The sequence below is a fragment of the Daphnia pulicaria genome, chromosome 4, assembly GCF_021234035.1.
Source record: "Daphnia pulicaria isolate SC F1-1A chromosome 4, SC_F0-13Bv2, whole genome shotgun sequence".
Taxonomy (NCBI): domain Eukaryota; kingdom Metazoa; phylum Arthropoda; class Branchiopoda; order Diplostraca; family Daphniidae; genus Daphnia; species Daphnia pulicaria.
The window spans coordinates 9,980,436-9,999,457 of NC_060916.1; the positions used below are offsets into that span (position 1 = coordinate 9,980,436).

Consider the following 19,022-nt stretch of genomic DNA (forward strand, 5'->3'; position numbering starts at 1 on the left):
TAGGAAGGTCTTCAAGTTCTGCTCTCTAGGTGAAGTTTCCAATTTATATTTATTATTTTAAGTAAATATTATTGTACTTTAACAAATAACATGATGTAAAATTAATTTATTCATTGTATATCTGAAGTTTTTCATTAAATATAATATGTATTTATTCACTATTTATAGCGCATATAGGGACAACGCCACGCCCATCGTGCAAGCAATAGTTTACAGTGGACCACGTTGGTGGCGTTCGTAGCGGAATTCTGGAGAACCTACCCTTATTCCGCATCCTTCTCAAATCTCAAGGCGTTTGTCTACCTTTCCTTTCCCCCTTTTTTCCTTCCTCTCCTCTCCTGTTCAATTTGGCCTGAAAAAGTTGAGCTGACAACGTTGTTGACTCGACTTGGTCTTGGAGAGTAGACTATACCGTGAAAACAGAGAAGAGAGAACGTTTTCTAGATTTTGAGGTTGACTTAATATTCGGGAAACTCGTTTTAAGTCCCGAAATGGCCGCAGGAATGTGCGTTTATTTGATGATAAGGAGGAAGAAAACGACAATATTTACTGATGCTAAAGAAACCACAAATGTATCTGAGTTGAAAAAAATCATCCAAGGTTGTTAAAATTCTCATTTTATGATGTTGCCCACACATTTTCTTAACCAAAATATGCATACAGGAATAACCAAGATTGCTCCAGAAAGCCAACGTTTGTTTAAAGATGATCGGGTCATGGAAGATAATCGTTGTTTGGCAGACTATGGATTAATTTCAACAACTGCTAGAGCCCAAAGTCCTGCATCCCTCAGCTTGGCCTATCGGTAAATATTTTTTGTTTGTAAAATTTTTTCTGGTACCGTCTTCTTTCTCAAAGTCTTTTAAGTACATGACATAGTAAATTCATCACAACTTGAAACAAGCATGTGAAAGTTTTTTTCTACCTTTTCGCACTAAAATCTTGAGTGTAAAGAAATTGGGTATAGAATACTATTTCTAAAGTAATTCAGTAGTATTGCTTGTAAAGTTCTAAGATTTTATTGTACCCTTAATTATTTCTGAAGTTATAGAAATCAAGTTCATATTCAGGCTACATCTTGTAAAAAGAGCAGTGTAGGGAATACCAATGATGATCATGGAACCCAATCACATTTGCTAATGAGTTTGAGTGTACTATGGGATGATAATCAGTATTCATGAAAAAATATGTATAACTGGAACAATTTAAATATTACTTATTGTGTTCAGATTGGATAATGGAGAGTTTGAAACAGTCGACATAACACCCCTTTCGTCGCCTCCCGAGCTACCCGATGTGATGAAAGGTCAAGAGGCTACCCATGAAACTTCAGCCAATTAATGGGCAACATTTAAAAGAATAATTGGAAGCCATCAACTGAGTGTTAACAAATTAAAAATTGTCTACCTTTGTAACACCTTATTGTCGAGCCCAACCCCGTTATCTTTTCCACCTTTCTAATACTATCATAATTCCTCATTTTCCTCTCAAGAAAGAAACGTTGAAGAAAGAACGCAGACACGTGGCAGTACGGTATTACTTCATGGCTTGCTTTCACCTTGGTATATTTTGATTCATAATTGATTGATCAAGAAAACATTCGAAAGGTTATATAAATAAACAGGAGTTCACATGACAAGAGGTTGATTTAAAAATTAAAAGTTTCTTTTTTTAACGGTTTTCTTATTTGATAATAGTAGCAAACCTATTCTCACTTAATTCTTAGTTTTTTTAAATCTTTATTGTATTATAGAAGTTTAATTATTCTAAATATGTAATTTTTTTAAATGTTTGTGTTGCTGACTGTTAAACTGCTTCAGCTTCACATTTTTTTGCCACTTCGTTATGGTTGAGAAAAAGTTTGAACTGCTAGTTGAATAACGTCACGATAAAAAGGTCGTGACAGTGTAAGTTTAATTCGAATTGAATGAAGTTTTTTTTTAATTCTAACGTGAATTAGAGTTGGAGTACTGGAAGTACTGGTTCTACACTCCTACCTAGTTCTATGTGTATCTCATATTCTAGTTTTACCAGAGCAATAGATCTATAGCTCTGGTTTTACTTATACCTATGATTTGTCTATGACTCTTATGAGTCTATGTGGGCTGCTCCGCGGTGGTCCAGTCCGGAGTGGGCGAGCGGGTTCAAATTCAGAAGCAAATGAATACATGGCAACGTAGGTTTGGGAATGAGAAATGCTGTTGTGTGTTTGAGAAAATTTGACATGGCCAACAACAAAAAAATCGGTTTTCCCCAACTGTGTTGGATATTTGCGATTTTTTATTCTTTCGTTACTGGTAATTCATTATTAGAAGATCATTTAAATTTTTACATAAGTATTTATTAAAATGTAAAGTTTAATAAAGTAAAGTTCCCTGTATTACTTGTATGCCCCACCCTACTTGCCTCATTATGGAACCCTATGATTGGTAAAAGAGGAAGAACAACTTTTTATTTATCTATTTTGTTCATTTTAGTTCATTGCCAAAAAGATGTTTTGAAATGGTGTACAACTAATGTCAATGAGCAAGAGAAATGTGAAGAAATGGCACATAATGTAGATCTTCAGTTTTCACAATTTGGAAAGCTAGGAATGGTTGTGAAGTGCATTAGGGTAAGGAATCAAATATTTTTATTTTTATTTGTGTTTCTAATATTTTTGATAAATCAATAGGCATTCAATAAAGCAGAATGCATGCAGTATTTGGACAAAAGTGAGGCTGATGTTACCATTCTAGATCCAGGAAATGTTTTTGTTGGAGGCCGCTACCATAGTTTATTGCCAATAATGCAAGAAGTTTACACAAATAATCAAGCATTTTATTTCTCTGTTGCTGTGGTAAAGAAATTTTCTTTACCAGAAGTACAAACCATTACTCAACTAAGAGGAAAGAAAGCCTGTTTTCCTGGTGTTGGTATCCATGGAGGGTAAGTTTGGTTCACACATATAATAAAGCTATTTTAATTAATTAATTAAATAATCTATATTTATTTTAGTTGGGTCCAACCTATCTTCACACTGATGCAACTGAGACATATGGACATTGTTGATTGTAATAATCACGTGAAATCCGCCAGTGAGTTTTTTGGCCCGTCTTGTGCTGTTGACTCTCTTTCGGATATTTACAACCCATTGGGAGATAATTCGGATCATCTTTGTCAATTGTGCGCGAGCAAAGTTCTTGGTCAAAGGTGTACTGCACATGACCCCTATGCAGGGTATCAGGTATAAAAAATAAAGAAATTTTTTTATTTTGAAATCATGATGGTCCTAAAACAGTTTTGAGTTTGTAGGGCGCGTTTAAATGTTTAGTCGAAGCAGGAGAAGTCGCCTTCCTAAAGCATACAACTGTAGCAGAAGTGCTCGCCACAGGGCAGTTTGGAACCATCAAGGTATTTTTTTTAAATTTTGGTTTTTATTTCTCCATCATCTCCACATAGATGGCTAAATAACGTAAACATTTTCTTAAGATTGACGACTTTGAACTCTTATGTGTTGATGGCACACGCCGTTCGATTCTTGAGTATCGTGATTGTAACTGGGGACAAATTCCTGGTGACGCTGTGGTGACTACTTCAGCAAGAGGCATCGAAATGCGTCAAAAATATCAGAAGTTTTTAACCAAATTAGTGGAAATATTTGGATCGCGCACGGCAAATCCAAGAACGGAATTTCGTAACACTACAACATTTAGACCCTTCGAGGATTTTCCAAGCCGAGATTTTAATACCGTTGATTCTTTTAATCAACCGACTTCTCCGCGGCCATTCCAACTTTTCCAATCTTCTCCTCGCTATGGAATGCTGAATAATCTAATGTTTCAGGATGACAGCGTCAGTCTGAAGGTTGTATAACAATTTATTTCCCCCTAACTGGTCAACAACTGATTTTTGTTTCGAATCGACCAGGCTATTCCAGCTGATCAGCAGACCTATTCAGGGTTTTTGGGTCGTACACTGGATTCCATCTTGGGTGTTAGACAATGCCCGGTAAAAGCAATGACTTTGTGTGTCACCTCTCCGGTCGAGTTGACTAAATGTGTCCGTATGCGAACGGCGATGAAAGCTCAACTACTCCAGCCGGAAATGAACTGCTACAGAGCAGATACAAACATCGGTTGCATGCGGGTTAGTATAAATAAAAATGTTTGAGTAAACTTAAGCTGACGACTTTCTCTATTAGGCCATTCAAACTGGAGTAGCCGACGTGACTATGTTGGATGCTGGTGACATTTACACAGCAGGATTAAATTTTGACATGATCTCCATTCTTTCGGAAGTGTACAATCTTGGAAAACCCGAATACTACGTGGTTGCTGTGGCTAAGGCTACTGATCCGGAAACTGAACTCATCTATCTCAAAAACAAAAATACATGTCACACAGGTAAAAAAAAAAAAATTGTATAAAATAACAAGTTGATGTAGGGTAACTTCATTAAACCTTTCTTCTATTATCAAGGTATTTACCATGCTGCTGGGTGGATTATACCGTTAGCCCATCTATTAGCCAACGAAAGGATTAGAAGTTACGGGTGTGATTCTGTTCAGTCTGCTGCATCATTCTTCACCAAAGCTTGTGTACCTGGTGCAATGAATCAAGAATATCAACCAACAGGCTTAAGCTTTCCTCATATGTGCGACTTGTGCCATGGCACAAGTTTTCGATTTTGCCGCCGTGATCACTCTGAGGACTATTTTGGCAATACTGGGGCTTTCCGCTGTTTAGTGGAGGGAGGAGGTCACGTTGCCTTTGTCCGACACGCTACTGTTCTAGAAAACACTGATGGTAAAAGCCGAGAATATTGGTCCCGAAATCAGCTTTCGCGAGATTATGAGCTTCTGTGTCGTGATGGCCAAAGAGCTCCCGTGTCAGATTACGCTCGTTGTAATCTAGGGAAGGTCAAAGCTAATGCCATGGTTGCAAGAGGAGGACGAGGCTACAATAAAACAGAAATCGATGCGTTCATAAACGTTTTTATGTATGCGCAACAATTTTACGGGCTGAAAGGTAAACAATTTTTACATTTAATTATTTCAAAAAATTAAAATCTTGAATTATTGTAATTTAGGAGATTATTTGGATTTTGCGTTGTTCACGTCTGACCCTCCTTATAACGACGTAATTTTTCAAGACGCCACACAGAAACTGCAAATCGTCCCTCCTAGCCAAAGGCATTATCACAAATATTTGGGACCTGAGTTCTTGAGAGCCAGACAGTTAGTGGATTGCCAAGCTGGGGCCCCCACTTTAAAATCAAGCATTACTGCAGCATTCACAATTTTTATATTCGTTTTTAATCATATTAGGTTATAGAATCTACCTCTTTTTTTAAATGACTTTGACTTCAGTGAACAGACACAGTGCCTAATGTTTTCCGTCCATTTTCTCACTGCAATGAATCTCTGTTTATGATGTAGATCGACTTTTTTTAAATTGGAAATACACATCCAATTTACGTTTCTTGATGCGTGGTTGATTTGAATTTGCAAAGCGATCGTGGACTCCTTTTTATGACTGTTATTTTGAGCTCACCCTCACTCTTTACCGTAATTTTAACAAAATGACCTTGTTGCTAGTGTTTCGTCTTCTTGGCTTAAAGGAATCTAAACTAATGTTTCAGGCGAATTTCTTTTAGATTTTTATGTCGTGAAAAAAAAAATCTTATAATCACAAGAGCTTGAATGTTTCTTGTGGTCAGACACATTCTTATGCAGGATAATATATATTTTTTTAAAGTTCTTATCTTTCTAGTTGTGCTATCTGATATTATTTTAGTTTTAAATTCAAAATTTGAGCTTTTTTCTTACTTTGGTTGGGGTTTATTATTTTCAGCTGACTTTTAAATCTTTTATTGAATAAACCCCATTTCCGGCAGATGGCAGCTCAATCGCCCGATTACATTTTCATGAAACATGAAGTAGCACTCCAGGAGAACTCACGCAGAAACGTAGTAACTTGGTAAGACAGCCTGAGCTGCGTATCGCATTGTTCAGACTTCAGAGATAGATATTAGATTTAGATATTAGATAACATTGTGGTCGGAAATTAAAGGAAGGGAATAACCACTTGGTAAATTCTTCCCTACTCATCTTTTCATCAACTGTTCTCTAAATTCCTTCCCTAGTTCCCTGAATCTGAATGTACACATCCCATTTCCCATGTACCTATGCCCCTCCTTCAAATGCCCGAACTAACCAGCCGCAACGTCATCTGTGGAGCTCGCCATGCGTAGCTCAGGCTTTCCAATGTGGTTGGTGACTTCCTCTGGTGCACTTCTTGTTTTCCATCTTCACATCAGTTTTATTTCTGTTTCTGATTTTAGACGGCTGTGGTGTGTGTGCTGATGTTGAATTCGACTAGAATATCTTGTGCTTCATAAAAAGGTATGAATTCAATATATTTCTAGATATTTAAGAAGTCTTAATCGAAACCTTGGTGTTCAAATGTATCATAGATGCTATTAATCCTTTGTTTTGTGCACTTCCATTGAAGAAGAAACATCTGTTATATAGGCGTTTTCCTAAATTCGGATGGATTAATCTGAAAGCAACCAAAAAAATGTGTACGACTCGAAAACGAAATTTGTTACGTACCACTATTAACTTGGCTATTAAAAAAAAACTTAGTTGTACACCAAAACCTTTATCATATTAAATTGATTGGATCGCATGCATGAGACTTTAATCATAAAAGCTGTAGTCAACGAAATTCTTAAATCAAAGTGTGTATTTTGAGCTCTTATACCTTTCTATTTAACTGCATGAAGTTATTGAAGAAAATCCAAAGATAAAGAAGTTACTAAAAGTTTTTATTTCTATTCTCAGTTTCAGAGTTGAAAAACAATAATGACAAAATCGAGAAGCAGAAGTCGCTCAAAATCACGAGACAGGGTGAGGAGAAGCAAACATAAAAGACGCTCTAGGTCACGGTCGCGATCGAGAAAAAATGAAAAACATCGGATGCCTTCTAGTCGCAAGGATTCTTCTGAGACTAAATACAGGTTAACTCAATTGCAGTATTTAAAAAAAGATAGAATTTCTTTATTCAGCGTTTGAAATGTATCATTAGGAAGAGGTCAAGATCATCGTCCTCTTCCAACAGTGATTCTGATGCTGGTTCCCGGAGATTAAGGCTTGGTCGGAGTAAACTTAGTGAAGTCGAAAGACTCGCTGAAATTGAACGTCAAAGAGCAGCCCATAATGCAAGAATCATGTAAGAAAAAACAATAAATTGTTTTGAAGTCTGGGTAACCGTTAATTGTCATGTTTCTTTCAGGCGTCAAAAGGAACAGGAACAAAAGATAGTGGAAGAAGAAACTGTCAAAAGAATCGAGGAAATGGTGGCGCAACGAGTGGCAGAAGAATTGGAAAAGCGGAAGGACGAAATTGAAGCTGAAGTCTTACGGCGTGTCGAAGAAGCCAAACAAATAATGGAACGACAAATGCTGGAGGAGCTAGAAAGGCGACGGAAAGAGAGGCTGGAAGAAGAAAACCGCCGCGAGGTATCGTATTTGGTTGGATCCAGTTATCTCCCGTTTTCTCACGGGCAAAGAAACGCTGAATTTGCAATCAACTTACAGCTCGTTCCCGATGTAGTTGCCACATTTTTAAAATGGTGGCGATGTCGTTATCTTCTCAAGATTTAGCAAATTGTTAAAGTGGAAAATTGTAAATTCAGCCGTTTCCGCGCATACAAAACATGAAGAAGTCTATCGGCGACATTTCTCTCCCATCTTGCATCTTGTTCACAAATTTATAGCTCTTTTCTCCCGGCGTTCATATATGCATTCCGCGCCGAATAGGAGCGGGCTGTCTTGTTTTGTTTTTTCTATACAAGACATTTTTTTCCTAAACCTAAAAAGAAGATTTGCAGAGAATTCGATTTATGTTATCAAGTGATGAGAGAGAAATTGAACGGTTTGAGGCCCTTTTTAATGGTGGGTCATCATTTCGATCGATCATCTGGAGTATGCTGACAGTGAGATCTCTCCGCCGAGCAAGGTCAGTTATTTTCTGGTACCGTGACCTCCAGTGTCAATTCAAGGGTCATCAGGGTTGTGCAGGTAACAGCAAATCATCACCAAACAAAACACATTTGTTTCCCCCTCTCTCGATATATTTGACATTATCCTCATCGTTTGACATGACTGATTGTTCATTTCATTTGTGCTTCACTATTTATGTTAATTTAAAAAAAAATGCCATTTATCTTGGTAACTTCGGCCACCATCACTACCCTACACCCCGTTTTTAATGGCGTGACTTGGATGGGTATATGGTTCCGCGTGCCGTTTAACGTCGTCCTAAAGTATCGATTTTTTTAACCTTACCCATCGTCCCTTCCTATCCTGCCTCATCTTCCCTTATGCACCCGGGTACCCGTTTGAAACAGGAAGAGGAAAGGCGCAAACGCGAAGAGCTCGAACGGATCGTGGAAGAGAATAATAAGAAAATCGAGGAAGCCCAGCGTAAACTCGTGAGTTTCATACAAAAACAAACTTGAAAGATAATCAATTTACAAAATATTGTATGCATTTTTATCCTAAATTTTAGGCGGAGGAACGTTTGGCCATGGTGGAGCAATCGAGAAAAATGGAAGAGGATCGACAAAGGATGCAACGCGAGCACGAGAAACGGATGCGCGACGAGCAATATTTGATTTTGGGGAAAAAGAATGCTCGACCCAAATTATCTTTTTCACTTAGTAAACAGTGATGACTGATTACGGGTATCCAAGCAACCAAATTTAATATTTCTCGCCATTTCTTTCGCCTAGTATTGCTATGCTGTACAGAATTTTCTTTTCACGATAGCTCCACATTAATTTCATTTCAGTCGAATCCCATCATCCATTTGACCTGCAAATCATGTTTTTTTTTTCAATAATCCTTTTTGAAATGTAGTGCGTAGTACGTGCCCTCCGATGTTGTGCTTTTGTTTGTATCACCGTACCGTCAAAATTTTCATCAATATTACAGTAATGGTTCGACGGATATTATTTATTATTTTGTGCACATTACATATCATTTCACGCGAAGGTAGGAAAAATAGATCAATGCAAACTACCAACCAACCAGTGTGCAGTAGCAATAAATAAGAAATCAATGGGGCTTCGCGTAGGAATATTTTCACATGCCCTATTAGTCACTACTTTGGATTTCTGTAGACTCCCATGAAAAGAATGCTTTCGGAGAGGTTGTCATAGATGAAGAACATGAACGGATGGTCACAAATGAACTGGACTACATTCACAGGTCGAGCCATGCGGAAAGCGACAAGAGCAGTAGCAGCGGCTGCTTCAGATCCTTCTTCATTCACCTCAATGAAAGCTTTGTGTGTAGCTGCATCAAATTTCAGTCCGGGAACACCGTTGAAACCGGAAAAATCTGCCGCCAATGAGTCAAACATGTCTGTCAAGCCCATCTTGACTAAAACCTGTAAAAGCAACAAAGGACGTAAATAAATAAATAACTTGAAAAAGACGAAAAAAAGGGCAATCATTAGAAATTATGACTCACATTACGGAGACTAAGAGTTTGTTCCAGGCGAAATTTAGGAATACCGACATCCACAGTCAAAGGAAAGGTGCTGGCCATCGCGTTGCGCAAGGTATCCAACGTCAGACGACTCACGGTTTCCTCCAGTCCATTATTACCTTCGGGTAACAATGCAAAGAAGCTGACGTCACCTCCCAGAAAAGGCATTTCCAACAGGTTGGCTTGCAACTCTTCGACGGCAGCTGTAAATTAAACTTTAATAATTAAACAATAAAACAATCACAAGATTGAATAGATAATACCGTGGCGGAAGCGTCCTTTTTGAAACATCATATTGGCAACACCTTCTTCCTTATTGTTGATGGCGAAGGAGGTGAGCCGAGTATTGGCTACTTTGAACTGAGAGGCCCACTGACCTTTAAAGTAAGCCGCGTTAACCTGTTTTTTTTTTCCGAGAAATATAAACATGGACATGTTACAAGGTTATACTTCAAGGATTTTCAAAAGAAAAATTACCAAAGCAATTCTAGTGTTGGCGTTGATGGTGTCAGATGTAACCAGATCTTTAATTTTGTTGCGCGTAATGTCCTCAACCCACTGATTAATGCGAGTCCTAGATTCAGCTGGTTGAAAAGCAAAATTCAGCATTTCGATATCTTCGTTGAAAATGTCCTTAATGCACGGGCGAATGTTCTCATCTTCATTGAAGTAAAAACGATTCGCAATATCAAAATCATATTTAACTAGTCCAGCGACGCGCATCAACTGACGAGTAAACTTTACTAGCTTGTAAGCCTGTACCGCTCCGACCTGCGATATAAAAGAAAATTTAGTGTTTTAACATTTTCGAGTCGGAAGGTGTAGCCACTATGTCGTAATCTGGACTTTCTATAAAATTTCTCGAAAACAGACGCTACGTAATAAAACCCGGATGTTCCCTAACAAAACACCTTAGGCAATACGAAAAATTTTACTCTTAAGCCGTCGAGGAAAATTACCTTTCTCTTTAAATTTCTCTTTGCTCAACAATAAAGCGAGGAGAGAGAAAGTGAACGAGGAACAACATCAAAATAACATGGTCAATGAGTGGTCGCGAAAAAAGTTCATGAGTGATATCCTACCTTGTCCATATTCTGAAGTCCTAAAATTTCGGTCAGCTGATCCTCAGTGCGATTATTGGCGCCGAAATAGGCCAAGAGCAATGCCGAGTATATACTCATTGGAGAAAAGAAAAGGTTTTCACTGGCACTTTTAGACTGCACATCGGACTGGGTTGCAGCAAAGACCTTCTTGAAGAAATTCAAACTAAACTGCATCTGTCCAGCGAATAGAGCAGTAAGGGCTTTATCATCTTGATTTGACGATCTCCTGGTCAGAGTAGCATTTGATTCGGATCCGTTGCCGAGCAACCGTATTCCTTTGCTCAAACATTCCTCCTACATTCAAATAATTCACGAGTTCAATATTGCCATATTTAATAGAAAATAAAAAAAATAAAACGAAATGGAACTTACCTGGCTAACTCTTTCGCCAAGTGGGGGTGATCCTTTAACAGATCTGACTGACGCGGTAAGCCCATGAGACACGAGAACACAGAGCACCACTAAAAACAACCTTCCTTCCATGTTGAGAGACGACAGCTACACTAAAATTCTGCCATGGGAGAAAGCACATCACAAATTTACAGCAGGTGAAAAATTACTCTTTTTTTTACTGCTTTTAATGTGGATTGTTGGAGAGTATTACCCAAGAGTGAAAGAAAGGAAACAATGAAAATGGCCGCCAAAACTAAAGGTAGGGTAATCATTTATTGAAACTTTCACAAGTAGTACTTTCCAACAACACACCCTAAAAGAGTCGTTTCAAGCTCATCGAGACTCGAGAGGGAGGACTGGAGAAAGTGGAAAGCCGGGAGAAAAGGGACTTTCACCTCTGTAAACTCCCATTGGATATTTATTGCCCTTAGTATATTCTTTTTTAAAAAATTGCTTTTAGCTTGGTGAGTGAAAGTTTTCTACTTACTACGTTACTAACCCAATAAAAAAAAACTCGATAGATCTTAGTGACAAATATTTTGAAACACATGCACATGCGAGAGATACATTACATGCCAAAACATCAAGCATATCAATATTTTCTTACAATTCTGTATTTTTTAAAGTAGTAAATTAAATATTACCTTACAAAATTTGCGATAAATCAACACTTAATTGTGTCCTGCAAATACTTTTTTTTCTCTGTTGAAACACGTCACGTAGAGTCGTAATGAGAGACAACTACCTGCTTCCACTACTCCCAACTCACTGACTTTATTGCAGGTCCCAGCGCATGCACCAATTGCACCATATGCAAAGAAAAAACCCAAACAAGGATATGTTTACAACAGTTCTTTATGATGCGTTTAAACAGTGGGGTTTGTCCAGCCTCGAGGCCACTTTCTCTTTTCCTCGTCTGACGTCAAATGACTTAACAACTCACCGAGCAACTCACGTCACACGATCTACCAGCGTACCTCCTCCTACTACTCCCACCAAAATTCTGGCAATAATACGCACAAAAAAAAAAAAATCGCGTCATCCATTCACGTCTATTGCACCGGAAGTGTTGAATAGTCTTCCAAACAAACAACATGAATATATTTCGAGGCCACATTTATAAAAGGGAAAATAATGAAAAAAAAAAACCTTTTCATTCCGAGGTTAACGAATAACGACGTTATCTATGACCTTTCAATTAGATTGTGCTATGATGATTTCCTAAAATAGATGGAATAAAAAAGTGTAAAGGCAAAAAAGATCAAAGTAAAAAAAAAAAAAAAATTCGTTTATCGAGCCTTTATTCTACAATGCCTGCCGAATAAACCAAACTATTCTATTTCGTTCCGTCCAGACGAAACCAATGCTGACAAAATGTAAATCGGGTACCAGAAGTCGGGTACACAAATAAAATTGTAATTGAAATAAAATTAGTTTAATTCGTCTAGTCGAAAATACGGACTATGTATTTATGTGCTGTCGTATGACCAGAATTGGTTATCCGGGAGGTGGGGGGGGGGGGGATTGGAAATTGGAATGTAGACCCAACGCTGCTGTTTTCCGGGATATAAGAATTTTGATCCGTTTTTCTTATGGGGAGATATTTCAATAATTTACAAAACCTCATGGTCGGTACACCTCTGTTTGTTATGCCGGGAGGTCATGCGATTACTTCGAAACTATCATTTTAAACCTGTCATTTATTTAAATTTAATTTCTTTCATGCTTCCTTGTATTGCATGCAATTATTTTGTTTTCGAGTGATGCTGGTTGGGAAATCCCTATTTCCATTGATCGCAGAACCGGTCTCTGTGATGTTGTAGTTTTAGACTCCAGCCCCCAGGAAGCTCTAATTAAAAATCTAAAACAGATTGTGAAAGCACACTGCCAACGACACAAATCTTAACCTAAGGAACGAAAAAAAAAGAAATAATAATTTAACGAAGTAACAAAAAACCACCACACAATCACGTCACGTCACCTAACACAAAACACAAAGTTTACTTATTTTTTCTTAAAAATACTTTTTGGCTGGCGGTGAAAATAGTACCAACATAACTTTATTTCCACTTTTGTAATGGTAGATGCATAGACAACGAAGTGGAAGACCGCTAAACGCGGTAAAAAAAAATTTAAAAATTGTCCCCTTATTTTCTCCCAATCCCACCCTTTTTCCGCCCTCGGAAAGGGGGGAAAAGGGAGGATATTCATAAAGCAGCTGATTTTCCCCCTATTTCCTCCCTATCCCACCCCTTTTCCGTCCTCGGAAAAGGGGGGAGAAGGGGGAATATCAGCTGCTTTATGAATGAAGGTTAAAGAAACGTTAAAAATCTGAAAAAATTCACAGGACACGCGGAATTTGTTTACATAATTTACATGCGTATTCAAAAATTATATCGTGGATATAGTTACACGGGGTAATGGCGGTGTGTGAAGCATTGGATCAGTAGGGAATAGGAATAAAACCAGAAATTATTATATTATCGTACGACGCGCCACCATACGGCATGGCACGCGCATCGCTACCCCCCCCCCGTCCTCTCAGCCCTGGATGGAGAAATGGACCCCTTCGTGGTCTTCCACTTCGTTGTCTATGGTGTAACGCTGACTCCGATCGACTGCACAAACACATCCGAGCTGGACTAGCACACGAAAATCAAGTGGCACCTAGAACAGGACGTGAAAACTAAACAATTTTTTCGGTAGTTCTCAAAGAAGTGCCTTTTCAAACCTGGGTTTCATAAATTCCAGCGTTGACTGAAGTGAACAGATCAGCCATTTACTGATTAAAATTTTGCTGACAAAATGTTTTTTAAATTACGATTAATTTAACAAACAATCCATCACCAGAACAATAGATGCCTGGTCGGTTCTCGGCTGAGTTGACTTCCCTATCCCGGTTTCAGCTTTCAGGCTAAACGTGGTCCGATTTGGAAACTGGAATGAGCGCTCTAGTGAGTGTGTCATCTACTACGCTCAGCTACTTTTGAGAGCCTAGATGGCTCTGTTTCCAGTTTCTACTTCACAATTCTGACAAGCTCCGCCCTAAAATGTCTGAAAATCGGGGATACGTTTACCCTAAAACCGGGATAGGGAAGCCAACACAGCCGAGAACCGACCAGGCATCTATTGCTCTGCCATCACTAAACAGCACCAAATTAATGGACCCCCGTTTCTAAACATTTGAAAAGAATACAGACTTGTCTCTGTTTTCGCAGTATGAAAATATTCTCTGTCGTTCAGGAGATATTTAACTTTAAACTTCAGGTTTTTTTTCAAATTTCGTCGATTTAGGTGGAAGGGGGTCTTTAGTATCGCTTTTTGGAAAAAAAGCGGACTTAAAAAAAGAACTAATTTTTCCAAAAGTTGTATTTTTGTATAGGGCTCTTCGGGGTCTGTTTTATTTTGCCGTTTTGTCTGGCAACGCAGCGTGGCGAAGCAGATGCGGCATGTGTTTACAAAGAGCACGAAATAATACTAAAGGAGTAAGCACGGTTGTGTAGTGATTACTCCTTTGTTCTTACTCCATGTAATTTGAAAACACATGCCACATGAAACTTAGTCTCGGTGGCCTAGGCCACCCCGGCCATTCTTATCGACCAGACGACAAGCATCGCCTATGTCACATCAAACACCTTTGATGAAATACTCCTATTGGTATTAGACCTATTATTGGGACACAACGGTGTAGTGGTTAGAGAGCCGGCCGCTGGAGTGCCCCTTCAGGACCCCCACTCCCGTGGCCGTGAGAGGGGTGCTGGAGATCCTCGCGGCTAAAAAGCGGAGCCCGCTCTGCATAGGCAACGTTGCCATGTGAGAATGTATTTTTTCTAATTGGTCTCCGTGGTCCCCCTCCGAGGTCACGGAGACACAGAGAGCTTCAAAATTCGGCTTAAGCTTTGCTTATGCAACGTTGCATTTTTTACTAAAATCTTTTTTCTGCCGCTTTCTCTGTCGTTCTCTTCTAATGACCTCTCTAATGGCCGGAGATCGAGCCATACTCGCTGTAGTGTAGCTTTTCCAACCCATCCCCTTCCGTTCAACCTTCCAGGTAGGTAGCGCCTCTAGTGCTCGGTATCGCCAACTACGTCGCTGGTTATCTATCTTTGTCTGAGACACATACTACATTATTTGTGTGAGACAAAGATAGATTCTTCCGAGCTCTAGAACTCCGTGATAAAGTGACAATGCCACCTTTCTTCATTTATTTTACTTGGTTCTGAATCACTTTTCTCTTCACTATGCTCACTGGACAAGGGTACGAATGGACTGGACTAGTTGTTCCGGTGTCAATTCTACTAATTCCTCCCCCGAGGCTGGCTCGTCGGCCGAGCTGGATTCCAGTAGACATAGTTCCGTAATTCTTCGCCGGAATATTCCAGATGTTCCAGAATAAGTTGAGCACCCGTTGGTTACGAGGGCTTGCACCATCAGAACGCCTAACTGGTGAATAAAGAGCGTGTTTAGTCGACTTGACAGACGATTCATGAGCGCCACCAAAATGTGCCGTACGAGGTGACTGGAAGGTCCAATCGATCCCAGCCTTCTCCATGCAAGTAGGAATTTCTTCGAAAGCGTCCAGGGCTTTGTTGTGTCAGTGTGCCCTTCTTCTCGTGACCGCTAGGTGCCGCGCGCTCGAACCGTGAGAAGCAGCGGGCGGAGAGAGGGGCAGTCTTGTTTCGGCTTGGGTTTGTAGAAGGAGCTCGTTCTGTCTCGTAGAATACATTGAGTTAATTATCTAATTAACTACCCAGACTAGTAATCTAACAGGCTTCAACAGTATAACGCGGCTCGCTGGACAGAGAAGGCACCAACTCGAGGACGGCTCATGTCACCAAACACGTGTAGAACACTCCCCGTCGTTTGTCTTTATTGCGTCGTCGCAGACGAAACAATCACGACGCCTTCCTTTCGCCAGTTCGCGACCGTTGGTGATCCAAATAGGTTGGCGCCCCCCGCGCCCGTATGCTAGCAGGATATCCGTTCCAGCATTTTTCAAATTTAAATGAAACGCAAGGACTCCCAACTCGGTAAAAGCGTTTTTTTTTCAGATGACAATAGAGCAGGTGTAACTGGTAAAAAGTCAGCTGTACCCGCCCGACTCTATCATCAGCCCAAAGGATTCCGCCAGAATTTAAGGCTGGTTCCGGATTCAAGATGTTGGGGGTAGACGGCAACTGCTTGCCTTTCCGGACGAGACAGATTTCTTCTTCAAAAGATCCGGCTTGGCAGATCTTCAGAAAAGGCCACGGGAAATCGTTTGACACGCGTCCAGCAGTAAAGCTCGATCCCGAACGCCTCGGTGTCGTAAAAATGACCGAATTCCATGGTCAAATCGTGCGGAGGGGTCTGGCTAGTAATCGTGCAGCTGCGGGCAGATGAAATTTGGTAATCTCGATCGATCACTCCTCTAACGATCCAGCCTAATCTGGTTCTGCAGGCAATGGGTTCGTAGTCTTGTCCTTCTCGGGTTTCACGTGCCACTAATAGATGATAGTAGTCCGTGCCGACGAGAATATCTACTTCTCCTCCTACTACACCAACCGGAAGGTCGGGAAGATGCGGCCAGTTCTCCTTCCTTTACTCCAGTCTGTGATTGGTGTGGGACTGGCTACCAATTCCATCGTCGAACCTTCCATCGGGACGACTTCACCGGATTCCGCACGTAACTGAAATTGCACTAGTTTAGATTGGTTCTTGTTGATAACACCACCGGTTCCGTCAACTGTTAACACTTGCGACGATCCTTGCAGCTTCAGGCTGGACGCAAAGGCCGTCCTCATCAAAGTTGTGTCGCTACCTTCATTGGCAAAGACGTTGGCGGCTATCCAGCTGCCGTCGGCGGCTTGCACGCGTCCTTTCTTCGCTAAAAACAGTAATTTTATTAACTCCTTTCTCCTTTCTCCAGGCAAGTTTGGATCAATTTTCTGACTTCCGCTTCGTTCAGTAATACCTTCTCACCTCAGATGGGATAGCGACGATTTCCCCCATTGAAAAAAAGTCCCCCAAAACTATTGCTTCTTTAACTAACGCCCCCCCCTCAAACAAAAAAGTACAACAGTTGCCACCCACCATCTTCATTCGAATCATTCAAAATTAATTAAATTGTACAAATAAGTTTAAATCGATTAAATTAATTAATAACAACAGGATTTGAGAAGGGCTTGGTGACATTTTCATTTCTCTGATGCTGGAATTTTCTTAAGATCATAAAAATATAAGAGTGGAAGGTGAGGAATTTTCCCATGTCCCAAGTCCCAACATCGTAAGGGAAGGTATTTGAAAAAAAAAGTTTTTGTCTCGCTCAATCTTTTTTGTAAATATATAAAAAGGAATGCTAATGAACAAACGAACATCATAAGGCGACAGCTTATGATATATTTTCATGATCTTTGAAAATACCAACAATAAGACGCGGGAAGACGAACTTGCTTTGTTATATTTTTAAAGTTTTTTTCGGATTTTGATGCTGTTTTGATTTCTTTATTTACAATATTAAAAATCCTCACAATAAAGTGCACCGAATTCCGAAAAGAAGAAGACATTCAAAATAAATACAGGTTCAGGCGTGTTCGTCTCTGCACGCCTTATTTGTTGGCGTAAGTGAACTTACGACATTTCTCTCCCGTTAAAGAGATATTTTAATTTGATTCTCTTAATACACGGCTAATTATGGTGACATTTTCAAAGACGTGACAAAAAAGAAGCATCTTAGCTGTCTCCTCGAGTTTATTTTAAATATTCCTTTATATCATATTTGCACAGAATAAAGCCAGGAACAACCTTTTTTTTATAAACCTCTTCCCTTACGAAATTGGGACTTAGGAAAACTCCTCGCCTTCCCCTCTTTCAAATTTTTTAAGAAAAACCTTTATTTGATTAAATACCCCTTCAGATTTCGTTCCGACGCTATAAGTTTAGAGCCTCCAGAGATTTCCTCCGAAAGACTGTTGTAAGCAGCCATATGGAATTTATTCTTTGAAGTTGAGATTCATGCACGACACAAAATACCACAAAGCATGAAAGTTTATGTGTGTAGATGGTGAGGTGTCTAAACCAACAAAGAAAGAATTAATAAAGTGGAACGGAACGGAATAATGAGAAATCGTACCTGGGATGGCACGAGCAAGCATGAGTGGCCACCCAGACCAATATAACCACAGATAGGAAATACAGAGAAAAAGGCCTAGAACAAGCAGCAATGGGTATAGAATAGATAACAAACAGTTTTGAATAGTTACCAAGAGCCAGGTCAGTTAAACATTCAGAGTTACGTTCAGACTGACAGTGCAGAACGGAAATAAACCGAACCTAGAAATAACAAGCACATTCACAAATTAGACAATTGGTCAGGCAATTGGTAGCTACAAATATACTCAGAGACTCAAGAGATGACTACACGAAACACAGAATGTAAAGAATATAATCGTGACAGGACTTCGTAACTGTCTGCTTCGAAAATAACAAATAAGCATGGGCTTCACGTCACAGGAAAGAACAGAAGAATTTACACTAAGGGTTTGGGAGGGAAGAGTTGGAAATCGCGCTTGACGTTAATTTAAGTGTTGCCAAAAGGCAGAGATTAAGTTGCGCTTATCTCGCCGCAACATTTTCCCCACGAATATGTAACATCCGGTGGACAAGATAAGTAAAGAATGAACAGATGAGTAAATTCAAAATGAAATAAGGAGACTATTTTGATAAAGGATGATGATTTCGGATGAACATCTGCGACGGTAGCTTGCTCGAAAAGACTTAGACGATGAACGATACTCTCCGTCTTCCGTTTTCATCTTGACGTGTACGCGTACTAGTACGCGTTCGGTCCGTCTCCTCCCGGATAAACTTGATTAACATGACCAATTTTCCACAAACCGCACGGTTGATTAGGATCTAGCAGTAGGACAACATCACCGACGGCAAGGTTCTTCTGAGCTGATTTTGCCACTTCTTTCTCGTAACTAGCGACGGAAGAGGCAGTTTCGTTCA

At 39.7% G+C, this 19,022-nt stretch overlaps 4 protein-coding genes across 8 annotated transcripts; 3 read left to right on the forward strand and 1 right to left on the reverse strand.

Moving 5' to 3' along the window:
* The first annotated feature begins 350 nt into the window (after positions 1-350).
* Positions 351-1,636, forward strand: LOC124338474 (elongin-B-like). The gene is made up of 3 exons (XM_046792557.1): positions 351-600; positions 664-805; positions 1,230-1,636. The coding sequence occupies exons 1-3, from the start codon at positions 492-494 to the stop codon at positions 1,339-1,341; spliced, it is 363 nt and encodes a 120-aa protein (XP_046648513.1). The 5' UTR covers positions 351-491; the 3' UTR covers positions 1,342-1,636.
* A 499-nt stretch (positions 1,637-2,135) lies between these two features.
* Positions 2,136-5,462, forward strand: LOC124335791 (melanotransferrin-like). Its single transcript, XM_046789247.1, has 10 exons — positions 2,136-2,297; positions 2,478-2,614; positions 2,675-2,928; positions 2,998-3,226; positions 3,295-3,393; positions 3,472-3,846; positions 3,910-4,128; positions 4,184-4,385; positions 4,461-5,009; positions 5,071-5,462. The coding sequence occupies exons 1-10, from the start codon at positions 2,189-2,191 to the stop codon at positions 5,313-5,315; spliced, it is 2,418 nt and encodes an 805-aa protein (XP_046645203.1). The 5' UTR covers positions 2,136-2,188; the 3' UTR covers positions 5,316-5,462.
* Positions 5,463-5,970: 508 nt separating this feature from the next.
* Positions 5,971-8,994, forward strand: LOC124338057 (arginine and glutamate-rich protein 1-like). Of its 4 annotated transcripts, XM_046792105.1 has the most exons (8): positions 5,971-6,252; positions 6,325-6,385; positions 6,495-6,564; positions 6,827-7,002; positions 7,071-7,214; positions 7,278-7,503; positions 8,394-8,477; positions 8,555-8,994. In XM_046792105.1, exons 4-8 carry the CDS (start codon positions 6,848-6,850, stop codon positions 8,714-8,716), a joined length of 771 nt encoding a protein of 256 aa, XP_046648061.1. In that variant the 5' UTR covers positions 5,971-6,252; positions 6,325-6,385; positions 6,495-6,564; positions 6,827-6,847; the 3' UTR covers positions 8,717-8,994. The 4 variants fall into 4 exon arrangements, with proteins under 4 accessions (XP_046648061.1, XP_046648059.1, XP_046648060.1 ...); XM_046792103.1 differs by lacking the exon at positions 6,495-6,564 and having other exon boundaries at positions 5,972-6,252; XM_046792104.1 differs by lacking the exon at positions 6,495-6,564 and having other exon boundaries at positions 5,978-6,071.
* LOC124338056 (serine protease inhibitor 88Ea-like) lies at positions 8,986-11,820 on the reverse strand. Of its 2 annotated transcripts, none has more exons than XM_046792101.1 (7): positions 11,678-11,820; positions 11,013-11,151; positions 10,620-10,934; positions 10,015-10,308; positions 9,801-9,936; positions 9,520-9,740; positions 8,986-9,436 (listed from the first exon to the last, which is right to left on the reverse strand). In XM_046792101.1, exons 2-7 carry the CDS (start codon positions 11,121-11,123, stop codon positions 9,149-9,151), a joined length of 1,365 nt encoding a protein of 454 aa, XP_046648057.1. In that variant the 5' UTR covers positions 11,124-11,151; positions 11,678-11,820; the 3' UTR covers positions 8,986-9,148. The 2 variants fall into 2 exon arrangements, with proteins under 2 accessions (XP_046648057.1, XP_046648058.1); XM_046792102.1 differs by having other exon boundaries at positions 11,683-11,810.
* Positions 11,821-19,022: the final 7,202 nt, after the last annotated feature.

Excerpts from the sequence above, each read along its gene's own strand:
- LOC124338474 (XM_046792557.1), top strand. The coding sequence starts at position 492 with ATGGCCGCAGGAATGTGCGTTTATTTGATGATAAGGAGGAAGAAAACG. Across the intron at positions 601-663 it reads GTTGAAAAAAATCATCCAAG|GAATAACCAAGATTGCTCCA; the intron begins GTTGTTAAAATT and ends ATATGCATACAG. Across the intron at positions 806-1,229 it reads TCCCTCAGCTTGGCCTATCG|ATTGGATAATGGAGAGTTTG; the intron begins GTAAATATTTTT and ends TATTGTGTTCAG.
- LOC124338057 (XM_046792105.1), top strand. The coding sequence starts at position 6,848 with ATGACAAAATCGAGAAGCAGAAGTCGCTCAAAATCACGAGACAGGGTG. Across the intron at positions 7,215-7,277 it reads GCCCATAATGCAAGAATCAT|GCGTCAAAAGGAACAGGAAC; the intron begins GTAAGAAAAAAC and ends TGTTTCTTTCAG. Across the intron at positions 8,478-8,554 it reads AGGAAGCCCAGCGTAAACTC|GCGGAGGAACGTTTGGCCAT; the intron begins GTGAGTTTCATA and ends CCTAAATTTTAG.
- LOC124338056 (XM_046792101.1), bottom strand. The coding sequence starts at position 11,123 with ATGGAAGGAAGGTTGTTTTTAGTGGTGCTCTGTGTTCTCGTGTCTCAT. Across the intron at positions 9,741-9,800 it reads AAAAGGACGCTTCCGCCACG|CTGCCGTCGAAGAGTTGCAA; the intron begins GTATTATCTATT and ends TTTAATTTACAG. Across the intron at positions 9,437-9,519 it reads AAACTCTTAGTCTCCGTAAT|GTTTTAGTCAAGATGGGCTT; the intron begins GTGAGTCATAAT and ends TTGCTTTTACAG.
- LOC124335791 (XM_046789247.1), top strand. The coding sequence starts at position 2,189 with ATGAGAAATGCTGTTGTGTGTTTGAGAAAATTTGACATGGCCAACAAC. Across the intron at positions 3,227-3,294 it reads ACCCCTATGCAGGGTATCAG|GGCGCGTTTAAATGTTTAGT; the intron begins GTATAAAAAATA and ends TTGAGTTTGTAG. Across the intron at positions 4,129-4,183 it reads CAAACATCGGTTGCATGCGG|GCCATTCAAACTGGAGTAGC; the intron begins GTTAGTATAAAT and ends TTTCTCTATTAG.